This window comes from Rhinopithecus bieti, unplaced genomic scaffold, assembly GCF_001698545.2.
Source record: "Rhinopithecus bieti isolate Rb0 unplaced genomic scaffold, ASM169854v2 scaffold_5216, whole genome shotgun sequence".
NCBI lineage: Eukaryota > Metazoa > Chordata > Mammalia > Primates > Cercopithecidae > Rhinopithecus > Rhinopithecus bieti.
This window is the reverse complement of record NW_016805021.1, coordinates 2,611,400-2,629,854: the sequence shown is the minus strand read 5'-3', so window position 1 is coordinate 2,629,854 and position 18,455 is coordinate 2,611,400. Positions and strand designations below refer to the sequence as shown.

The window sequence follows — 18,455 nt, the reverse complement described above, 5'->3', positions numbered from 1 at the left end:
TTTTTTTTCTGAGACAGAGTCTCGCTCTGTCGCCCAGGCTGGAGTATGGTGGCACGATCCCAGCTCACTGCAACCTCCGCCTCCCGGGTTCAAGCGATTCTCCTGTCTCGCCCTTCTGAGTAAGTAGCTGGGATTACAGGCACACGCCACCATGCCCAGCTAATTTTTGTACTTTCAGTAGAGTCGGGGTTTCACCATGTTGGCCAAGCTGGTCTCAAACTCCTGACCTCGAGTGATCCGCCCACCTCGGCCTCCCAAAATGTTGGGATTACAGGTATGAGCCACCACAGCAGGCCAAATGTAGAATCTTAAAGGAGAGGTCTCATGTCAGACAGCTTTTACGATGAATCCTTTTGAGTGTTAATCTCCAGATGACCAAAACACATATTTGGTTGCCTTGGTATTGACTGAACAATGTCCTCTACTACAGATCCTTTCTTTTGTGATCTTCTTCATCAATTTGTTAGAGAAGTATAACTGATAATTACTGAGAAATAACATTGTTGTTGACATTGGTCTGGGGTTTCTTCCATGAACATAGGAGAGTGGTAGGGTGGCCCTTGGAGAGGATAACCCATTCCTGGGAATACCCACATCCAGGCAGCTTGGCTGGGCATGGAGGATCCAGGTCCTACCTGGAGAAGAACTTGAATGCCCAGGTTGAGGGTCCTCAAACTACTTTGTCTCACCTGGAGAGGAGCTGCACAGCTTCCTGAGAGGCAAAGGGCTGTCTTCCCAATTCTGGTGTCTGAGGGCTCTTAGAGACCTCCTGCTTGGTCCAGGTCTAACCTTGCTGAAAACAGTTGCAAAAGTACAACCTGTCCTACAGCCACAGACCAATCTGTGGGTTCCAGAGTGCAGATTATCAGGCCTGCTGAACAACTCCCCAGCTGATCTCAGATGCAGGGAAGGGACAGCTGCACAGCAGAAGTTGTCATCAAATGTGTCTGAAGCAGGGCGTATCTGCAACCAGGCCCTACCTACCATGACTGGAGTAAGGCACTTGGCTCTAGAGACAGCCTCTCTGGAGGACAGTCCACTAGCCCATGCTAAGGCCACTGTGAGTGACCTATAATGTGACTGAAATGCTAACATTTTATTTAGAGCCTCTACAGATGGTATATTCAAATTTTGAAACAATCATTTCAATATTAGTCTCATCCATCTCTATTTCATGATCAGTTCAGTTATTCCTAAACCCGCATCCTATAAAAGACAAGAATATCACTTAACTACAGAGTGGACCTGGAAACTTTCTTAAGGAAGATTTAGGGATCCCTTGGTGATAGCTAGTGATCCCTAGAAAGCTGGTACAATCTGGATAAGACTGGTGGATTGCACCAATGTTCATTTCCTAGTTGTGATACTGTCTATAGTAATGCAAGATGCTGCTGCTGGGGGAAACTGGGTGTAAGGTGCTGGGAATCTCCGCGTTATTTCTTACAACTGCATGTGAAGCTATAATCATCTCAAAACAAAAATTTGTTTTTTTTTTTTTTAACCAGTATGTGTAAAAACTGTGGCTGTTATTTACTAGGTCCATTGTTGATAGAAAAGAGGACTTGTGAATTCTAAGGGGCTGAATTTGGGATTCTCAGAGCACTGCATTTTTACTAAGAAATAAGTGGGAGAAGGCAAGATAAAAGATATGACTTAGGCTTGGTTTCCTGCCACATGGGGAAATTAAATTGTTCTCCTATGCTAAATGGAAAGGCTTGGAGGGCAAAATGAAGACGGAAAAGAAATAATGAATGTCTCTGAGAGGGGCTGAAATCCTCAGAGTGGGGTGATAAAACAAGACAGTTTTTAGGCCATGTCAGCAGACTATACCCAGATCTTCTGGTCTGGGACCCTGGAGGTGGCACTCTGTAGATTCCCCTCACCAACTCTGGGTGTTCACAGCAAGGCAAGGGAGGGTTAGGCAGACAGGGCCTGATGTAGACCCTCCAACCCTCTGGCACCAATGGGACATGGGAGCCTGGAAACATCCCCTTCACCCCTGAAGCGAGGTCAGCCACACTCCCTGGGTGCAATCACCATGCATTGCTCCTGGGCGAGACAGGCAGGCCAGGTGACACCAGGTACAGGCAGTTCACAGCAGCCTGTACCCAATGAATAATCAGCAAAGAATGACCACAGGAGGCCAGAGGAGCAGACAGGTGCCCAGAAGCCCAGAGATGCCCTCCCAGGCACCCAACACCCAGGGAGAAGGCCAGCAGAAAGGGCAGGGGAAGAATCATGATTTAGTTTGAATCTTGAAATTATCTGAGTGAAAATGACAGGCATGGGCAAGTTGAGATTAATGAAAGAAAATGAAAATTACATTTCTGCACATCTAAGTCATTATGCCAAAACTTTACATCTGCTACATGAATGAGCAAGAAAAAGGTGAAAAATGAGGCCTTTTGTCCCTGGCTTTTGGCCCCACAGAGTTTGCACCCTCACTCTGGGAGAGAATGAATGGACCCATTGGACATAATTGTGCTTACTCAAAGTCAATGTGCCCTCCAAAATAATTCAGGAAACAGCTCTTGACTGACAATCACATTGTTTGTAGCTGTCCCCCAAAATGCTTTAATGAATGGTTTAGAAATACACATGAATGAAATCAATTAAGTGGTAAGAGCACTGTAATTACCCATGTTGGCACCTTTCTTTGGCAACTGAGCGGCTCATTTCGGTTAATGATTTCCTAATTAGTAATATTTAACTTGGCTCCCATCTCCCAACCTCTCCTCCTCTTAGCAGCAGGCTGTGTCACATGCTGAGGCTCACCTGCTTAGAGACCTTGGCCCAGGTTTTCTTCAGCCTGTAGATGGCACTTCTGTTCAAGGCGGAGGTGATTTCCAGCACGCCGTTGTAATTGTGCAGACATCGGCAGATGTCCGCCACTGCCACCCATTTCTCGATGGCGTTGGCACGGGAGCTGACATCAGCATAATTCATTATCTGGGAGGCCACCAGGTTACTCATCTGAGACAATCAAAGAGCCCAGAAAGGCAGTCTAAGAGCCAAAGCAATGCATTTAGGCAAATTACGTAAATTATCTGCAGACATGTCAGGAAGGCAGGATGTTGATCATATTCTACATTTAGCTACCCACTTTCTAAGAGACTAAAGTCTATAAGAATAAACTAATGAGCATCTGTTTGTCCTTTGAGTGAAGAGAGGGATTATCTGGCTTCCCGCTTGTTGGGGGAAGAGGTGATTTTTTTCATCAGCAATTTTGATGGTGTCATTTCTAATAATTACTGAGGAAATGGGACAGAATAACCTAACGCCTGCGGAAAGGCAAGGTCTGCAGATCATGGATCACTCCCTGGGGCCTTTCCCCTTACTCCTTGGCCCCCAACAGCGTGTGATTCCTCACTCTGGGAAGCCACAGTTACCACAGAGAAAGAAAAAACACTTGCCCCCAGTTAGATCAAATTCTGAACTGATTAACTCTCAAACCAGAATCACTTGGCTGCAGTGAAAAGGAGAACATTTTCTTCATCTTATCTTGTTCTTCACCAGCAGTTAAACGGACCTACAGTTTTGAGGCTAAGTACTGTAATTTTATTACTTAAAACCAGTTTAAGAAGCTCAGCTCTTGCAATATGGAAAGGAAAAAAGTGAAATAGGATTACCATATTAACAAAGGTAATATAGGGATGTAATACTTTTTTTTTTTTTTTTTTTTTGAGACAGGTCTCGCTCCTGTCGCCCAGTCCTGGAGTGCAGTGGCGCAATCTCGCTCACTACAAGCCTTCCGCCTCCTTGGTTCACGCGCGATTCTCCTCCCTGCCTCAGCCTCCCAAGTAGCTGGGACTACAGGCATCTGCCACCCACGCCCACTAATTTTTTTGGTGTTTTTAGTAGAGATGGGGTTTCAACCGTGTTAGCAAGGATGGTCTGCGATCTCCTGACCTCATGATCCACCGACCTCGGCCTCCCAAAGTGCTGGGATTACAGGCGTGAGCCACCGCGCCCGGCCAGGGCGGATAATCTTATATCCATACACTAAATCTGATGGATTCACCCATTCTTTGATGATTCTGAAGATACATAAGACCTCATAGTGCCTCAACACCACTGTGGAAATTCACTAAAGCACCTACTGCAGTGCTATTCATTGAGGGCCTGCGCATCCTTAGCGTGAGGAGAGGAATTATTTGGAATCCAGTTTTTTCTGGGAATAAATGGTTTTGTTAATCAGTAATTTTGATGAAGAAGTTCTTGCCAATAACTATTGAGGAAATGGAATAGAACAGATTCTTTTAGGTGCTGGGAACAGAAAGACAAATAAATCCATCCATGACCTTAATGCAATCTGAGCCTAGGTAGGTAGGAAGGGGAGGGTTGCAGATACATAGACAGGTAAATGCCATGCGGTGAAACACAAAGTTAAGTCTATTCACGGCAGTGTTTGAGAATAAACAGGCAGCATGGGGCATCTGGTCTAGTACAGAGGAGGCTTCCAGGAAGAGCTCATGCCTGCATTGATTTGTTTTTTGTTTTTCCGGAGACAGGAGCTTGCTCTGTTTCCCCAGGTGGAGTACAGTGGCATGATCACAGCTCATTGCAGCCTCAACATCCAGGGCTCAAGTGATCCTCTCACCTCAGCCTCCACAGGTATGCACTGCTATGCCTGGCTAAGTTTTTGTATTTGTAGAGATAGGGTCTCACTATGTTGCCCAGGCTGGTCTTGAACTCCTGGGCTAAAGCAATCCTCCCACCTCAGCCTCCCCAAGTGCTGGGATTACAGGTGTGAGCTATAGTATCCAGCCTTGCATTGAGTCTTAAAGGATCCAAGTATAAGAGCAAGGGAACAGAGGTGGGAGGGACGGTGTAATGGAGGATCTGGCAGCCATCTGAGGGGCATAAGAACTGGGAGAGCCAAGGGTGACAGATGGGCTGGTCTCTTGTATGCCAGGTTGAGCAGTTGGGACCATATCCCTAAGGTAAGGGGAAGCCACTGACGGATTTTTGTCAAAGGGAGGGAGATAATTAGATTGACCTTTCAGAGAAATCATTTCTGTGCCACTGCATGAAGGATGGTTTAAGGTATATGTGCTTTGGTCAAGGATAGGCCAAGGCGAACATCCGGGCCAGAGGGACTCAGTGAGTTTAGAGCATTGGCGTGTAACTCCACTTGTTATCACAGCCAAGTAGCCAAACATGGAGGGCCATCACTTGGCTCTAAGTCACTGTTGTCTGTAAAAGGTATAATTGCCCTATTGATATGGTCCAGGAGCTCATGCCCAGAAAGAGAAAGAGTTAAGTTGCTGACCCTGAAGGCAAGGGAGAGCTGGCCACGTAGCTATGCGTGGGAGTGACCAGCTCAAGCAGCTGAGACAGAGCGGACAGCATAAGAGAGCTGCTGATGAAAGAGCTGCTGATGAAAGAGCTGCTGATGAGAACTCCTGCTGAACAAAATCATCTTTCACCTACTTATGGCCCCCTGCATGTTCTTTCAGGTATCCACCCACTCCCCTCGGACCTCAGCATGGGCTGGAACCTGACCCTGAACCTAACAGATGGTTTGGAGGGCAGTGAGGTTGCAGAGGAGAGATGAGTTAGGAGCTCCTGGAGAGAAAGGATAAAAGACCACCTATCAAGGTGGTGGCAGTGGGGAAGGCAGGGTGGGGAAGGGCCTGAGATACATGTAGATTTAGGGTTTGCAAATACGCTGGGCAGTGGTGAGGGTGAGGTGGCGAGGGAGATGATGTCTAGATCCTGGGCTTGGGTGAGTGAATGTATGGTGAGGCCACTACCCGAGACTGAGAACAGAGAGGACAATGAAGAAGCAGGCTTGGTGGCTCTGGGGTGCAGATGAAAGGTTCCATCTGTCATTGTCAAGAGTGCAATGCAGCGGCCGTCCCAGCGGAGGAGATATGTGGGTCTGGAGCCTGGGATCAAACCTCTCTTTTGAATGTCCATTATATCCCATGTGTTAGTTCACCACAGGTAACAGAGGTTAGTTTCCCACAGCACGGAACCCGTTTCTCAGGGCAGGGACTAGATGGGCCATGCCCCTTGTCCCTTAGGCAGCACGGCACTGAAGCTCACTGTGTGGTAGCATTCACTCAGCATCCACGTACTCTGGGGAAAGCCTGCATGAAACACTGTCTTGGGAATCTAAACTGTCGCTTTTGCATTTTGATTCTAGATGACTTATTAATTTACCTATGGGGTTCCTGGTAGTTTGTTGTTGTTATTGTTTTAAAAATCATTATTCCTTTTATTATAGTTTAGTGAAACTGGAAAGGGAGGCTTCCCGTTGCCTGGATAGGCCAGAAGACACTCCCACACCTGTTACTTGTTCTACCACAGGACTAAGACTATGAGAACAGCACTAATTAAGAGCAGGGAGGTATAAAAGCATCTCCCAATCTTACTGCTGGGGAAAAGCAGAGCTGGAAGATGGACCAACAGCTGGCCACTGCTGCACAGAACTACAGCAACAATGTGATTATGGTCCAAGAGGCCCCTTCCAATCCTGGAATGTAATTCAGGCTGAACGTTCAGTAATGATGAGGACTTGCACCAACCCAGCCTTACCGTCACCAGCACCACCAGGGGCCAGTGACACATGTATTGTGCATTCTCTTAGTCAATTTATGACCAGGAAGTAGTGATGATGATAAAAATAGGAACAGCAACCTGTACATTATTGAGCACTTACCAGACTTGGCTACCATTAAAGGTGAACCTCTTATGTCAGGAAGTTAATTGGACATTATTACATTACTGTGAGCTCTTAGAGGAGAGGTAAGCTTGTCTTCAATATCCCATCAATTCTATTTAAAAAGTGGGTGGCAGGCTGAGTGCGGTGGCTCACACCTGCAATCCCAGCACTTTGGGAGGCCGAGGCGGGCAGATTGCCTGAGGTCAGCAGTTCAAGACCAGTCTGGCTGACATGGTGAAACCCCGTCTCTACTAAAAATACCAAAATATTAGACTGGCATGATGGCACGTGCCTGTAATCCCAGCTACTCGGGAGGCTGAGGCAGGGGAATTGCTTGAACCCGGGAGGCGGAGCTTGCAGTGAGCCGAGATCACGCCATTGCACTCCAGCCTGGGCGACAGATAGAGACTCTGTCTCAAAAAAAAAAATAAAGTTGGGTGACAGAGTTGCTTTATTTTAGAGGAGTCTTTAGACCCCAATATCCATCTTCTTGTAACACACCCAAGGTTTTCCTGTTACGGTTACTCACGTCATTGAAGTGTTGGCTAGTTTTCATAATGTAAGGAGTTCTTTCGTTTTTATCCAGCTTCATCCACCCCTGCCCAAGAAACTCCCTGAATGTGAAAAACAAAACACAAAACCAATTAAGTTTTTAAAAATGTGCTGGCTATGATCCTGGATAATTGTCCTGAATATTAGAAACATTCCATTTAACACGGCCTAGAATGGTTCCTGACACCTGCTGCTGCCAGCCTCACAAGTGGATTTTACCTCGGCTCTAGCAGTTTACCTCTCAATGCCAAAAAGGAAGATTCTTCAGTTTCCAGCTTTCTGTTATAAATGTTTGGAACTGCGTCCCTATTAGGATCCTATAAAGGCTTCTCTGAAGGTAGAAAACAAGAACCAACACAAGGGAAATAAAGAGGTTAAATACTACCTTAGAAATCAAGACTATTTTCCCAGGATTAGCTGTTGTTTTTTTTTTTTTTTTTTTTGAGACGGAGTCTCGCTCTGTCGCGCAGGCTGGAGTGCAGTGGCCGAATCTCAGCTCACTGCAAGCTCCGCCTCCCGGGTTTACGCCATTCTCCTGCCTCAGCCTCCCGAGTAGCTGGGACTACAGGCACCCGCCACCTCGCCCGGCTAGTTTTTTGTATTTTTTAGTGGAGACGGGGTTTCACCGTGTTAGCCAGGATGGTCTCAATCTCCTGACCTCGTGATCTGCCCGTCTCGGCCTCCCAAAGTGCTGGGATTACAGGCTTTAGCTTTTACAAATATTAAGCCTTAGCAGAGGGTCCAAAAATTTCATCACTGCCAAACATGTTAGTCAGAAGCAGAATTTTCTCCCTCCGCTCTGCCCTGCCTGCCATTCTCCTGGAGGATGCAGATTTCAAAGGCAGGGATCGTGTTTTGTTCTCCCCAGCACTCAGGAGGGTGCACATGGTCAGGGCTGAAAACCACACCTTTTAGGCTCCTACCGCACGTTCCCCTGACCAGGCAGTTCAGTGGGGCAGAAGCTCCACCTGGTCAGATGGGCTGTATTCAGGGCAGCATCCCAGTTCATTCCCTTCATTCCTGAGCAGGTCACCAGACACAGCAAGAAATAAGGGACAAGCGAGATGGAACATACAGGAATTATTTTGTATAGGCATTAAAAACACTCGAAATTACTCTGACACGTACTTAAGTTGACTGAGTCCCTGGGCAAGGTTCTTTGTCCCTTGCTGTTGTTGGTCCTGCTCCCACCCTGCAGAGTGCTGGACACAGAGGTGTGCCAGTTCCATGGATGGAAACAATTGGTAGATATTCACACAGGAACTGCGGGGACACACACACACACACACACACACACACACACACACACACACAGTCTGCCTTAGGAATAATGTCAACTTCTAAGCCAGCTAGTGCAGCCAAGCCCTGCTGCTGTTGGGGGTGGCACTCACTCGTAGGGAATGCTTCTGAAAATGACATGGTCCAGGAGGGTGATCTGTTCCGCCAGCTCCATGGCCGACAAGGACTGAAAGCATTCGGCCTTCATGCAGTCAGTCTGCAAGAGACGAGGGAGGGAAATGAAACACCCGAGAGAGGGCGCCTGCCATCTCATTGCAGGTCAGCGAGGCACACAGCTGCATGTGTGGAAGCATGAAGTTCACCACTAAATTCTAACTATGAAAAAAATGGCAGAAAGCTAAAAATATCAAAGCCAACATGAATATCTTAGAGCAACTGCTAGACCCCACGCCAAATGTGGTTCATCTCACAGAGCTTCATAGATAGGACAGAGGGCCTAATGCTACAACACTCCTGATCAGTTACAAGCATATTGCCCACCTTGGCGAGGTAGTCTGCACATAGTTGTGCTAGATAAAAATGTGGTCAGACTTACCATTTGAATTATATCCTCTAATTTTAGGTGGATGTCATCTTGGTCATCTTGTGAGAGGGCCCTGAAAAGAGATCAAATTATCCTCCATGGAAAACAAAATAGACAACCTAGGAACAAAACTATAAAATGCAGTTTGGTTTTCCCTGGATGGGAGGTCTGAAGATTTGGGTCTACAAGGCCATGCAGCACAACCGGTTGCTGAGCTGGAGATGAGCAATCCCCAAACAGAAAACATGCTCAAGGCATGAGAGAATCATCGGGACAGCTGATTTAGAACAAAGAGCCAACCGGTGACATAGAAGGTTGTAAATGAAACCACCACCATCACAGCGAGTCTGAGGGTGAGCTGGGTGTGCTCTGAGTGACCATCTATAATGTACAATGGAGCATCGTCTAATGCTATCAGCCAGTAATACTCCTAGGCCTGAGTGCCCTCCTCCCCACGCCTCTATCCCCTACCGTAGGCCTTCCCTGCTGTCACAGAGGCAGGAGACGCAGGGCCACCCCCTTCTCAAGCTTACGTAGACCAGAAGAAGCACAGGGGGTTCTTATGTGGCAAGACTCTGAACAATGCCAGGCAGGAGCCAGCAGATAGCTTCCTCCCCCTTGCATTCCAGGTGGACTTTCCTCAGACACTTTTGGCCCTGAGTCTCATACATGTTATTCAGCTCTCAATAAATATCTTTTTAAAAAATAAATGATGAATGAATGAATGAGTAAATGAATAAATGCAAGTTAATACCTTAGATACTTGTTTCAGACTACAGGGTATTTTATGTCCAACAGAAGTTCAGAGTCCAGGAAAACTGGAGTCCAGTAGGCATCCAATTACATAATGTGCCATTGGAGCCAAGGATTTTATGTTTTCCAAAAGGAAGGCACAAGCACATATTAAAAGTATTAAAATAGTTAAACGGTCCCAAACCATGTACTCTGTCTGCTGCAGGAAGCCAGTTTTAAAAAGAAGTAATGATGATGCATTGTTCCGTTGTGTTCTGAGTTGATTAAAACAACCACCACAACTCTCAAAAATATAATATCAACAGAGATGGCTTCCTGTATGCCCGCTCTATGCCAGGCATGTGCTAAACATTTGACATGCACTATCTCCTGTATCCTAACAAATCCCTTCCAAGGGGTTGTTATACAGGATAGTGGATAATGCAGGCATTGTGATCTCCGTTTTACAGATAAGGAAACAAAAGCTCAAAGACACTGACTAAGTTGCCCAAAGTTGTGGGCCATTCCTTTACTCTGCACTTCTCTTAAGCAGGCTCAGGGAAGGCACCTCTCCAAGGGTTCCACACATAGCACAGTCAATAAACACAACTCCCTTCCCTCAGCTGTCTGAAGGGGGAGCAGGAGCCTTCTGGTTTATACTAGCAGCAGCCCTCTTATTGGCACTTAGCCTTACTATTTGTGAGTAGAAATAAATAGTCATCTTATCTTAAAGGGCAGATTAAGATGTGGAAAAAATAAGTTAAAGCTAACTCTTTCTCCCAAGCCTATTAAATCACATGAAGGGTTACACATGAGGGATAAAAGTGACTTTTCTGAAAGTGCACATCATCTTTTCCGCCATTCTAGGTTCCCGGAGAGAGATCAGTGGCTCCATAATTATGTGTACCAGTGGGAAAGATCTTTTTCTGAAGCTGGATAATATCTTTCCCTTGGAAAGAAAAGGTCAAAAAGTTAAGTTAGCTCCCATCAAATGTTCCTCTTCTCAATGATCTTACCCTCATTTTCCAAGATGCACTCTGGTTCCATTAAGTTACCTAACATTTTATGTCTTCTCACTGACGCTACGTGGGGTTTGGGGATGACTTTTCTATGACCTGAGCCCATCACAGTTGAACATCCAAGAAGTTAATCACTGTTTCTTTTATTGTGTGGCATGTTGGGTGTCTAGAAAAGTCTCTACACTGAATAGATTTTGAAGACAGCTAGTCAGACAGCTTTGGAGGAGGAGAGATGGTATTTTCGAAATACAAGTTTTGAGTAGAGGTTTTTATTTACAAACAGGGCAATAAACTATATATGGCAATTAAATGTATTCATCAAGTGACCCCTGTGAGGCTGTAAGTCAGGGAGGCTTCATTCAAAAGAACATTTGCTTTATTGCATTAATGTAACCTATGCGTAAAAACAGGTTTTATGTTCATATCTCTTATATGTCAGGAATGCATATAAATCTCTAAAGTCAGGGCTGCACTTAACCACCATATGATATGTTTTTTGTCTCTCACAGTCATAGCCTGTATTTTCTAGAGGGCATGGTTCAGAATTCTTTCCCTTCAGATGTGGAAGCCTCTGCACTTCTGGTTCAGTTCCTATAGAGAAAAGATTTGCTTCTAGTCTTCTGGCGACCCTTGGGCATTGATGAACATTCCAGGATCCTGGGTTCCCCACCACCATCACTACCACGTCTATAGCAGTATCATCAGTTTAATAATTGTGCGTTTATAATGAAATACCAAATCAAAGGAAATGGGATTATCTAAGTTGTATGATTGGAAAATTCCTCTTTCAATTAGGGTAGTCCAAAAACAAAGCCAAAAGCAACCAGTGTCTGTCCTGGGATTGGTCCACACTCTCTGTGTGTGGAAAAGGTGATGAAGCCTAAAGAAAGTTGAGTTTGAGTAAGATCCAGCCTGGTTTCACTTGGGCCATATGGCCTTAATGGTAGAAACTACTTTTTCTGGGAACTACTGTCAGTGCTTCTAACAGTAGTAATACTCACTTTACTACGAGTGCTAATGACTTTTCAGGCATCATGTTAACCTCCTCACACATCTCACGTCATGTACTCTTCACAACAACCTAATGAAGTAGCTATTACGAGTCCAACTTTATAAATGAGGAAACAGGTTTGGAATGGTTGAGAACTTGACCACTGTAAATGACTGAGCCAAGATTAAGCCCTGTGACATCCTGCAAAAGGTAGAATCAGACTCTGCTCAGTGTTGTAGTTTCAAGCTGTACTGCCTACTAAAATTTCTATTCCCTATCAGTCCTACACTGCTAATTCTCAGGTCATTATTCAGCAGGAAGAGTTGGCACATCTGAAGCCTGATGAATATCAAGACCTGGGATGGCAAACAGGATTCATCTTAAGAACCAACTCCAACTAACTGACTTCTGAGGTCACCTCCTGGTGCAGAGAGAAAACTCTCAGAATTGATGGGTAAAGTCTGGCATAGGCGTCTTGAGGGGATTGGCAACAAAAGGCCCTCATGTTGGTTGATCCTGACAGTTTTTCCCAGCCTGAACACCCTCACTTCCCTGACAGCTATTTAGTCAAATATCCCTAGGGGCACAAACTTCCAGAATGTAGTTTTTAAATATCAGTGTTTTAAATGCAAAGAGCGTAACAAACCAGTCATGAAGAGAGAAGAAACAGTAATCACTCAGAGTCCCTCATGCACTGAAACCAGGCTTCACCTTAATATGTACTTACAATTTTAAAATCTGAAAACAGACACAGTAATGGAATCCCTGGGCTTATTTAGATGTTTTCATAGAATGGAAAAAGTGGAGAAGGCCCCTAATTGTTTCCTAGGGCTGCCCTAATAAAATCCCACAAACTGGGTGGCTTAAAACAACAGAAATGTATTGTCTCACCTTCCAGACAGAGGTCTGTAATCGAACTGTCAGCAGGGCTATGCTGCCTCTGAAACCTGGAGGGGAACCCTCCCTTGCCTTTTTAGCTGCTGGTGGTTAGCCAGCGATCTTTGACCTTCTTTGGTTTGCAGCTGCATAACTCAGTCTCTGCCTCCATCTTCAGATGGCATTGTCTCTGTGTCTGTCTTCCATGGTTGACTTCTTATAAGGACACCAATCGAAGTGGATTGGGGTCCACCCTACTCCAGTACCTCATCTTAACTGATTACGTTGGCAATGGCCTTATTTCCAAATGAGGTCCATTTTGAGGTATGGGAGGCTGGGACTTCAATATATCTTTTAGGGGGTAGGGAGATACAATTCTACCCATAAAAGTCCCTTCACAAAGAATGGTCCGGCTATGCGATCTTCAGCTAATGGGGGCTGAGAAAGACTTACAGGCCAGTTGCTAACACATCATAAACCAACATCTGGTGTTGCTACTTCAGGAAGGACTTGCAGAAACATGGACAGAGCAAAATAGACTGCCTGTGGATGACACAAGCATTCTGGATAGCATGTAACAAGGAGACAATGCAGCCAAGCTTCCAGGAAAGGAAGGGTCATTTCTAGAGGTTGTAAATGAAGAGGGAACTAGAAATCAGAGTGGTAAAGAAGTACCAGACCCTGCAGAGAGATGCTGGGCTTCCCATCCCCATGCAAGGACAGAGGACATAGTTATGAGTGAGCTGGGAAGCTGCACCTGAAATGTCTGCACAAAGCCAGCGATGGCCGCCCTTTCCACATAGAGTGGACAAGAAAAAAATCCACCCACCAGTTCAAGAAGCTATAAGAAAGCTTGTTACCCACTTGGATACTGGGTGCAACAACTATGGACACAAATCTCTAGCACTATGCCCAAAGTTGAAGACTTTATCACATAGAAGTGTGGAGTCCTACCTTAGACAATCCCCCACAATTATACCACCTACATGATGTGGAAATCCTAAACTGACAAGCTGTAGAAAGGTTGGTCGGGACCAGTGAAATGAGCCAAAGAAAATTCATAACTACTCTGTGATGTCACATCCACAATTTAGGTGCATGAGACTCCTACAGACACTACCACCCTCACACACATGAGCTTACAATAACCCACACGAGGAAACATCATTTCTCTGTGATGCCTGCTGGACTCACAGGAGGGGCTCCTCAAGGGTTCCTTTCTTTAACTGTTGGTTTTACGGTAAACCGCTGTCTGCCTCCATGGATAATGGCAATTGCACTCCACATGAGTTATACCACGCTGTCCCAAGTCTTCCTGAGACAGCAGACCCCACATTGCCCCCAGGAAAGAGAAGATGATACATAACACTTTACTGCTGAGAACATAGACCCCACTGTCCCCAGGATTCTAAGATTGATTCTTCTGGTTTGCTAGGCTCTTATTTTCCATGAACATAACAAGACTCAACCAATGTCATCCAGTCGGCATCTTCAGTTGCCTTCACCTGAGGATATTTGCGGTGGCTTTCCTTTCTTGGGGAAGAAGGTCTGGGTCTCGCAAAACTTCTTCTAGCAAATTTAGGACATTCATCTTTAGTTCATTGTTGAGTTCAAAATCCTATAAAATAAAATAAATCTTTTTAAATTTTAGTTTTGAAAGGGTTATCTCTGTGACACATGACACCATTCTCCATGATCAACTCTCTAGAAGCTAGGTATGGACATTGAAATGTATGGACCCTAGAGTCCCACGCCACACCTAGGGTCCTGATTTACTTGGTTTGGAATGGGGGTCTGTTATTGGTATTTCTGACAGGCTCCCCCCATGGCTCCCCAAGGGGTATAAATGTGCAGTCAGTGTTGAGAACAACTGCCTCTAGGGACAGCCACTGGGAAGGGTTCTTAAAAGAGCTTACAAGGCCCTGGCCCACCCCTCCAGCCTCTTCTCTCACACTGCTTGCGTCCCTGTGGCCTGCAACACATACCATGCCCCCAACACACTCACACTGTCCTAGACTTAACAAATGCCTTCAGTTCCTCAAGTGATATGTGCTTCCTGTAGCCTGGAACACTATGCCGCCTCCACACATTTATTTCTATTCATTTTTGGGGCCTAGGAGATGATATGCACTCTCCCTGGAGTCTTTCTTAATTCACCCAGTGGGACTGGGAGCTTTTCTTTGTACACCCATGGCACACGTAACTCACAGCTGTCAACTCTCTGTATTACATTGCAAGGGCCAATTTAATTGCCTGGCTTTTTTTCTGGATCATGAGTAAGATCAGTAACTGTGACATATGAGTATCTCAAAAAATATTTGCTGCAAGAATAAAATCTGTCATTTGAGCAGTAACTTGAATGAAAATATGCTAAGGCTATCAATATCTATATCTACATCAATATAGATATGCTAAGAGCTAAAGAATGATACAGACTAATGGGGCCACATTGAATGAACATAGAAGTGAGATTGAAGAGGCACCCACTGGGGACAGTTGGGACAATATGACCATCAAAATGAATAATGAGAGTAATGAGCAATAACCAGTTTAATAAGAAGAACCTGTAAGTCCTTATTGATATTGATGCTCACAAAGCCAGATTTTTAAAAGGTAGAAAATAAAACTATTCTTTTTTTTAAATCACAGGGTCTCCCTCTCTCTGTCACCCAGGCTGGAGTGCAGTGGTATGATCACAGCTCACTGCAGCCTCAAATTCCTGGGCTCAAGTGGTCTCCCACCTCAGCCGCCCAAGTAGCTGGGACTACAGGTGTGTGCTACCACGCCCAGCTAATTTTTAATTATTTTGTAGAGACAGGGTCTTGCCATGTTGCTCAGGCTGGCCTCAAGCTCCTGGGCTCAAGTGACCCTCCTGTCTCAGCCTCATGAAGTGCTGGGATTACGAGCATAAGCCACTACACCCAGCCTAAAGCTATTCTTTATAGTAGAATTCCAAATAGTAGATGCAAAGAAATAACGGAGTTAGAAAATCATGATTTTCTTTCTTTTCTTTTTTTTTTTTTTTTTGAGATGGAGTCTCACTCTGTCGCCCAGGCTGGAGTGCAGTGACGTGATCTCGGCTCACTGCAACCTCCGCTTCCTTGGTTCAACCGAATCTCCTGCCTCAGCCTCCTGAGCAGCTGGGATTACATGTGCGTGCCACCACACCTTGCTTATTTTTGTATTTTTAGTAGAGACAGAGTTTCATCATGTTGGTCAGGCTGGTCTCAAACTCCTAACCTCAAGTCATCTGACTGCCTTGGCCTCCCAAAGTGCTGGGAGCCACCAAACAGGCATGAGCCACCGCACCTGGCCAAAAATCACCATTTTCAACCAAAGCAGTAATCACTGACTCAGGCAAGGATCATGAATGAATGCTAAAATGGTTGAATGAAGTGTATTAGAGAACAGAATTAACAGTGTCAGAGTACACCTCAGAGATTACTTATTAGTCACAAAGGGAGAATCTGGCAGATATCACCGTACCCCAAGCAATCAAAGTTACCATCCCCTATGATGGAAGAAACCAACATCATATATCTACTAATGTAATGATCTATAATGTAATACATCCTTAGTTTTTCTGCCTAAAATGCATAATATTGATCTAATTTTAAAGAAGCATTGGCCTGTACTTTTCAGAAATGTCAGTGTCATAAACAACAGAGACAAACTGAGGAACTCTTCCAGCTCAAAGGACACCAAAGGGACAACAGCTAAATGCAAGCTTTGAACCTGGAGTCAAGAGGGGAATGCTTTAAAAGGACATTACTATGACAACTGCCTAAAATGGAATCAGGACTGTGCACTAGTAGAGAGCATTCTGCCAATGGTAAATTTCCCTGAATTTGATCATTTTACTGTTGGCTATGTATGAGCAGGTTCCTCACTTATACACTACTGGTGGGAATGCAAATTAGTTCAGTCCCTGCGGAAAGCAGTTTGGAGATTTCTCAAAGAACTAAAAATAGAACTACCATTTGACTCAGCAATCCCTGGGTATATACCCAAAGGAAAATAAATTGCTCTACCAAAAAGAGACATATACTTGCATGTTCATTGCAGCACTGTTCATAATAGCAAAGACACAGAATCAACCTAGGTGCCCATCAACAGTGCATTAGATAAAGAAAATGTGGCATACATACATCATGGAACACTATGCAGCCATAAAAAACGAAATCATGGGCCAGGCACAGTGGCTCACACCTGTAGTCCCAGCACTTTGGGAGGCTGAGGTGGGTGGATCACGAGGTGAAGAGATCGAGACCATCATGGCTAACACAGTGAAACCCCATCTCTACTAAAAATACAAAAAATCAGCCGGGTGTGGTGGCAGTCCCAGCTACTCAGGAGGCTGAGGCAGGAGAATGACATGAACCCAGGAGGTGGAGCTTGCAGTGAGCTGAGATTGCGCCACTGCATTCCAGACTCTGTCTCAAAAAAAAAAAAAAAAAAAAAAAACCAGAAAAAAGGAAAAAAGAAATCGTGTTCTTTAAAGCAACATGGATGAAGCTAGAGGTCATTATCCTAAGCAAACTGATGCAGAAACAGAAAACCAAATATCACGTTTTCACTTATAAGTGGGAGCTAAATCTTCGGTTCACGTGGACATAAAGATGGCAACAGTAGACACTGGGGACTCCAAAAGGAGGGAGGGAGGTGGGGCCAGGGCTGAAAAACTTCCTATTGTATACTATGTTCACTATCTGGGTGATGAGATCAACAAAGCCCGAATCTTAGCACCACACAAAACCTGCACATTGTACCCCCCCGAACTAAAATAAAAATGCAATTTTTTTTAAAAGAACAGGTTTTTGTTCTTAGAGGGAGTGGGGAGAGAGAGAGAGAGAATACATGTTAAACATGGGAATGATGACTGAGGGATGTGTATCAGTGTACTTTCTTTTATTCTGGCAATTTTTCTCTCAATTTGAAAATTTTCAAGGTAAATGTTGGGAAAAAAAACAAAAAGGTAGAACTGTGTCTCTTACATTCTTTAATTAAATGTATCCTTATGAAACAGGTACAGGCAGCAGAGAGGAATTTTTAGGTATTCAGAGATGAACTGAACACTGCAAAGTCCTGCTTTTGAGGATCTTACTCGATAGACTATATCTTTATATGTACAGACATGAGTGTTTATTTTCTACCATATAAAGTTACTTATCATAATTACATTTTAACTTTAAGGAAAGTAATTATGAAGCACTGACATTCTGAATCCTTTTAAATGATTGGAGAGAACACTGTTAATTGCAACAAATCAGATAAAAGAAAACAGCAAGATTTTACTATATTTGGTAAAACAATTAACAAGATCATAATTTCAAAATTGTAGACAATGCAAATCTAATCTAATTTGAATTTAGTATTTTTTTTAACCTCAGTTTGGTGGCAAATGGTGTCATAAATTATTCCCAACATTTTACTTTTCACTGTTTGACCATAGTCCCAATTCTTCAGAAACAAGAGCCACTGGGGCCCAGGAGCAACACAGATGTCAACATCTCCTCAATATATGGCTTCAGATGATGTTTTCCTAAAATTTCACCTATTTATTGCCAAACACCTTCTCGCTATTAATTTTTTTAAAATGTATGTAAAGAGAAGACAGTAATAGTTTGCCAGTGTTCTTTCCTTCGGTTCCACTCCCTCCCTCATTTCAAGGTAAAGGGATGTTTGTAAACAGTTAATGCTCTCACCTTCGTCCATCTGTGTGCACCACATGCTCAGCCATCAGGACTTTATTTCCTTAATGACTATTTCATTCATATATATATATATATATAT

General features: G+C 44.4%; 1 protein-coding gene across 1 annotated transcript in view; it reads right to left on the bottom strand.

The window, feature by feature from the left end:
- Positions 1–18,455, bottom strand: part of RASGRF2 (Ras protein specific guanine nucleotide releasing factor 2) — a 276,199-nt gene that overhangs the window by 15,263 nt on the left and 242,481 nt on the right. The window contains exons 19-23 of the mRNA XM_017870896.1: positions 14,168–14,280; positions 9,057–9,117; positions 8,614–8,717; positions 7,200–7,284; positions 2,776–2,973 (exon numbers count right to left, since the gene is read on the bottom strand). Coding sequence (XP_017726385.1) covers positions 2,776–2,973; positions 7,200–7,284; positions 8,614–8,717; positions 9,057–9,117; positions 14,168–14,280 — 561 coding nt within the window. The remainder of the gene's footprint in view (positions 1–2,775; positions 2,974–7,199; positions 7,285–8,613; positions 8,718–9,056; positions 9,118–14,167; positions 14,281–18,455) is intronic.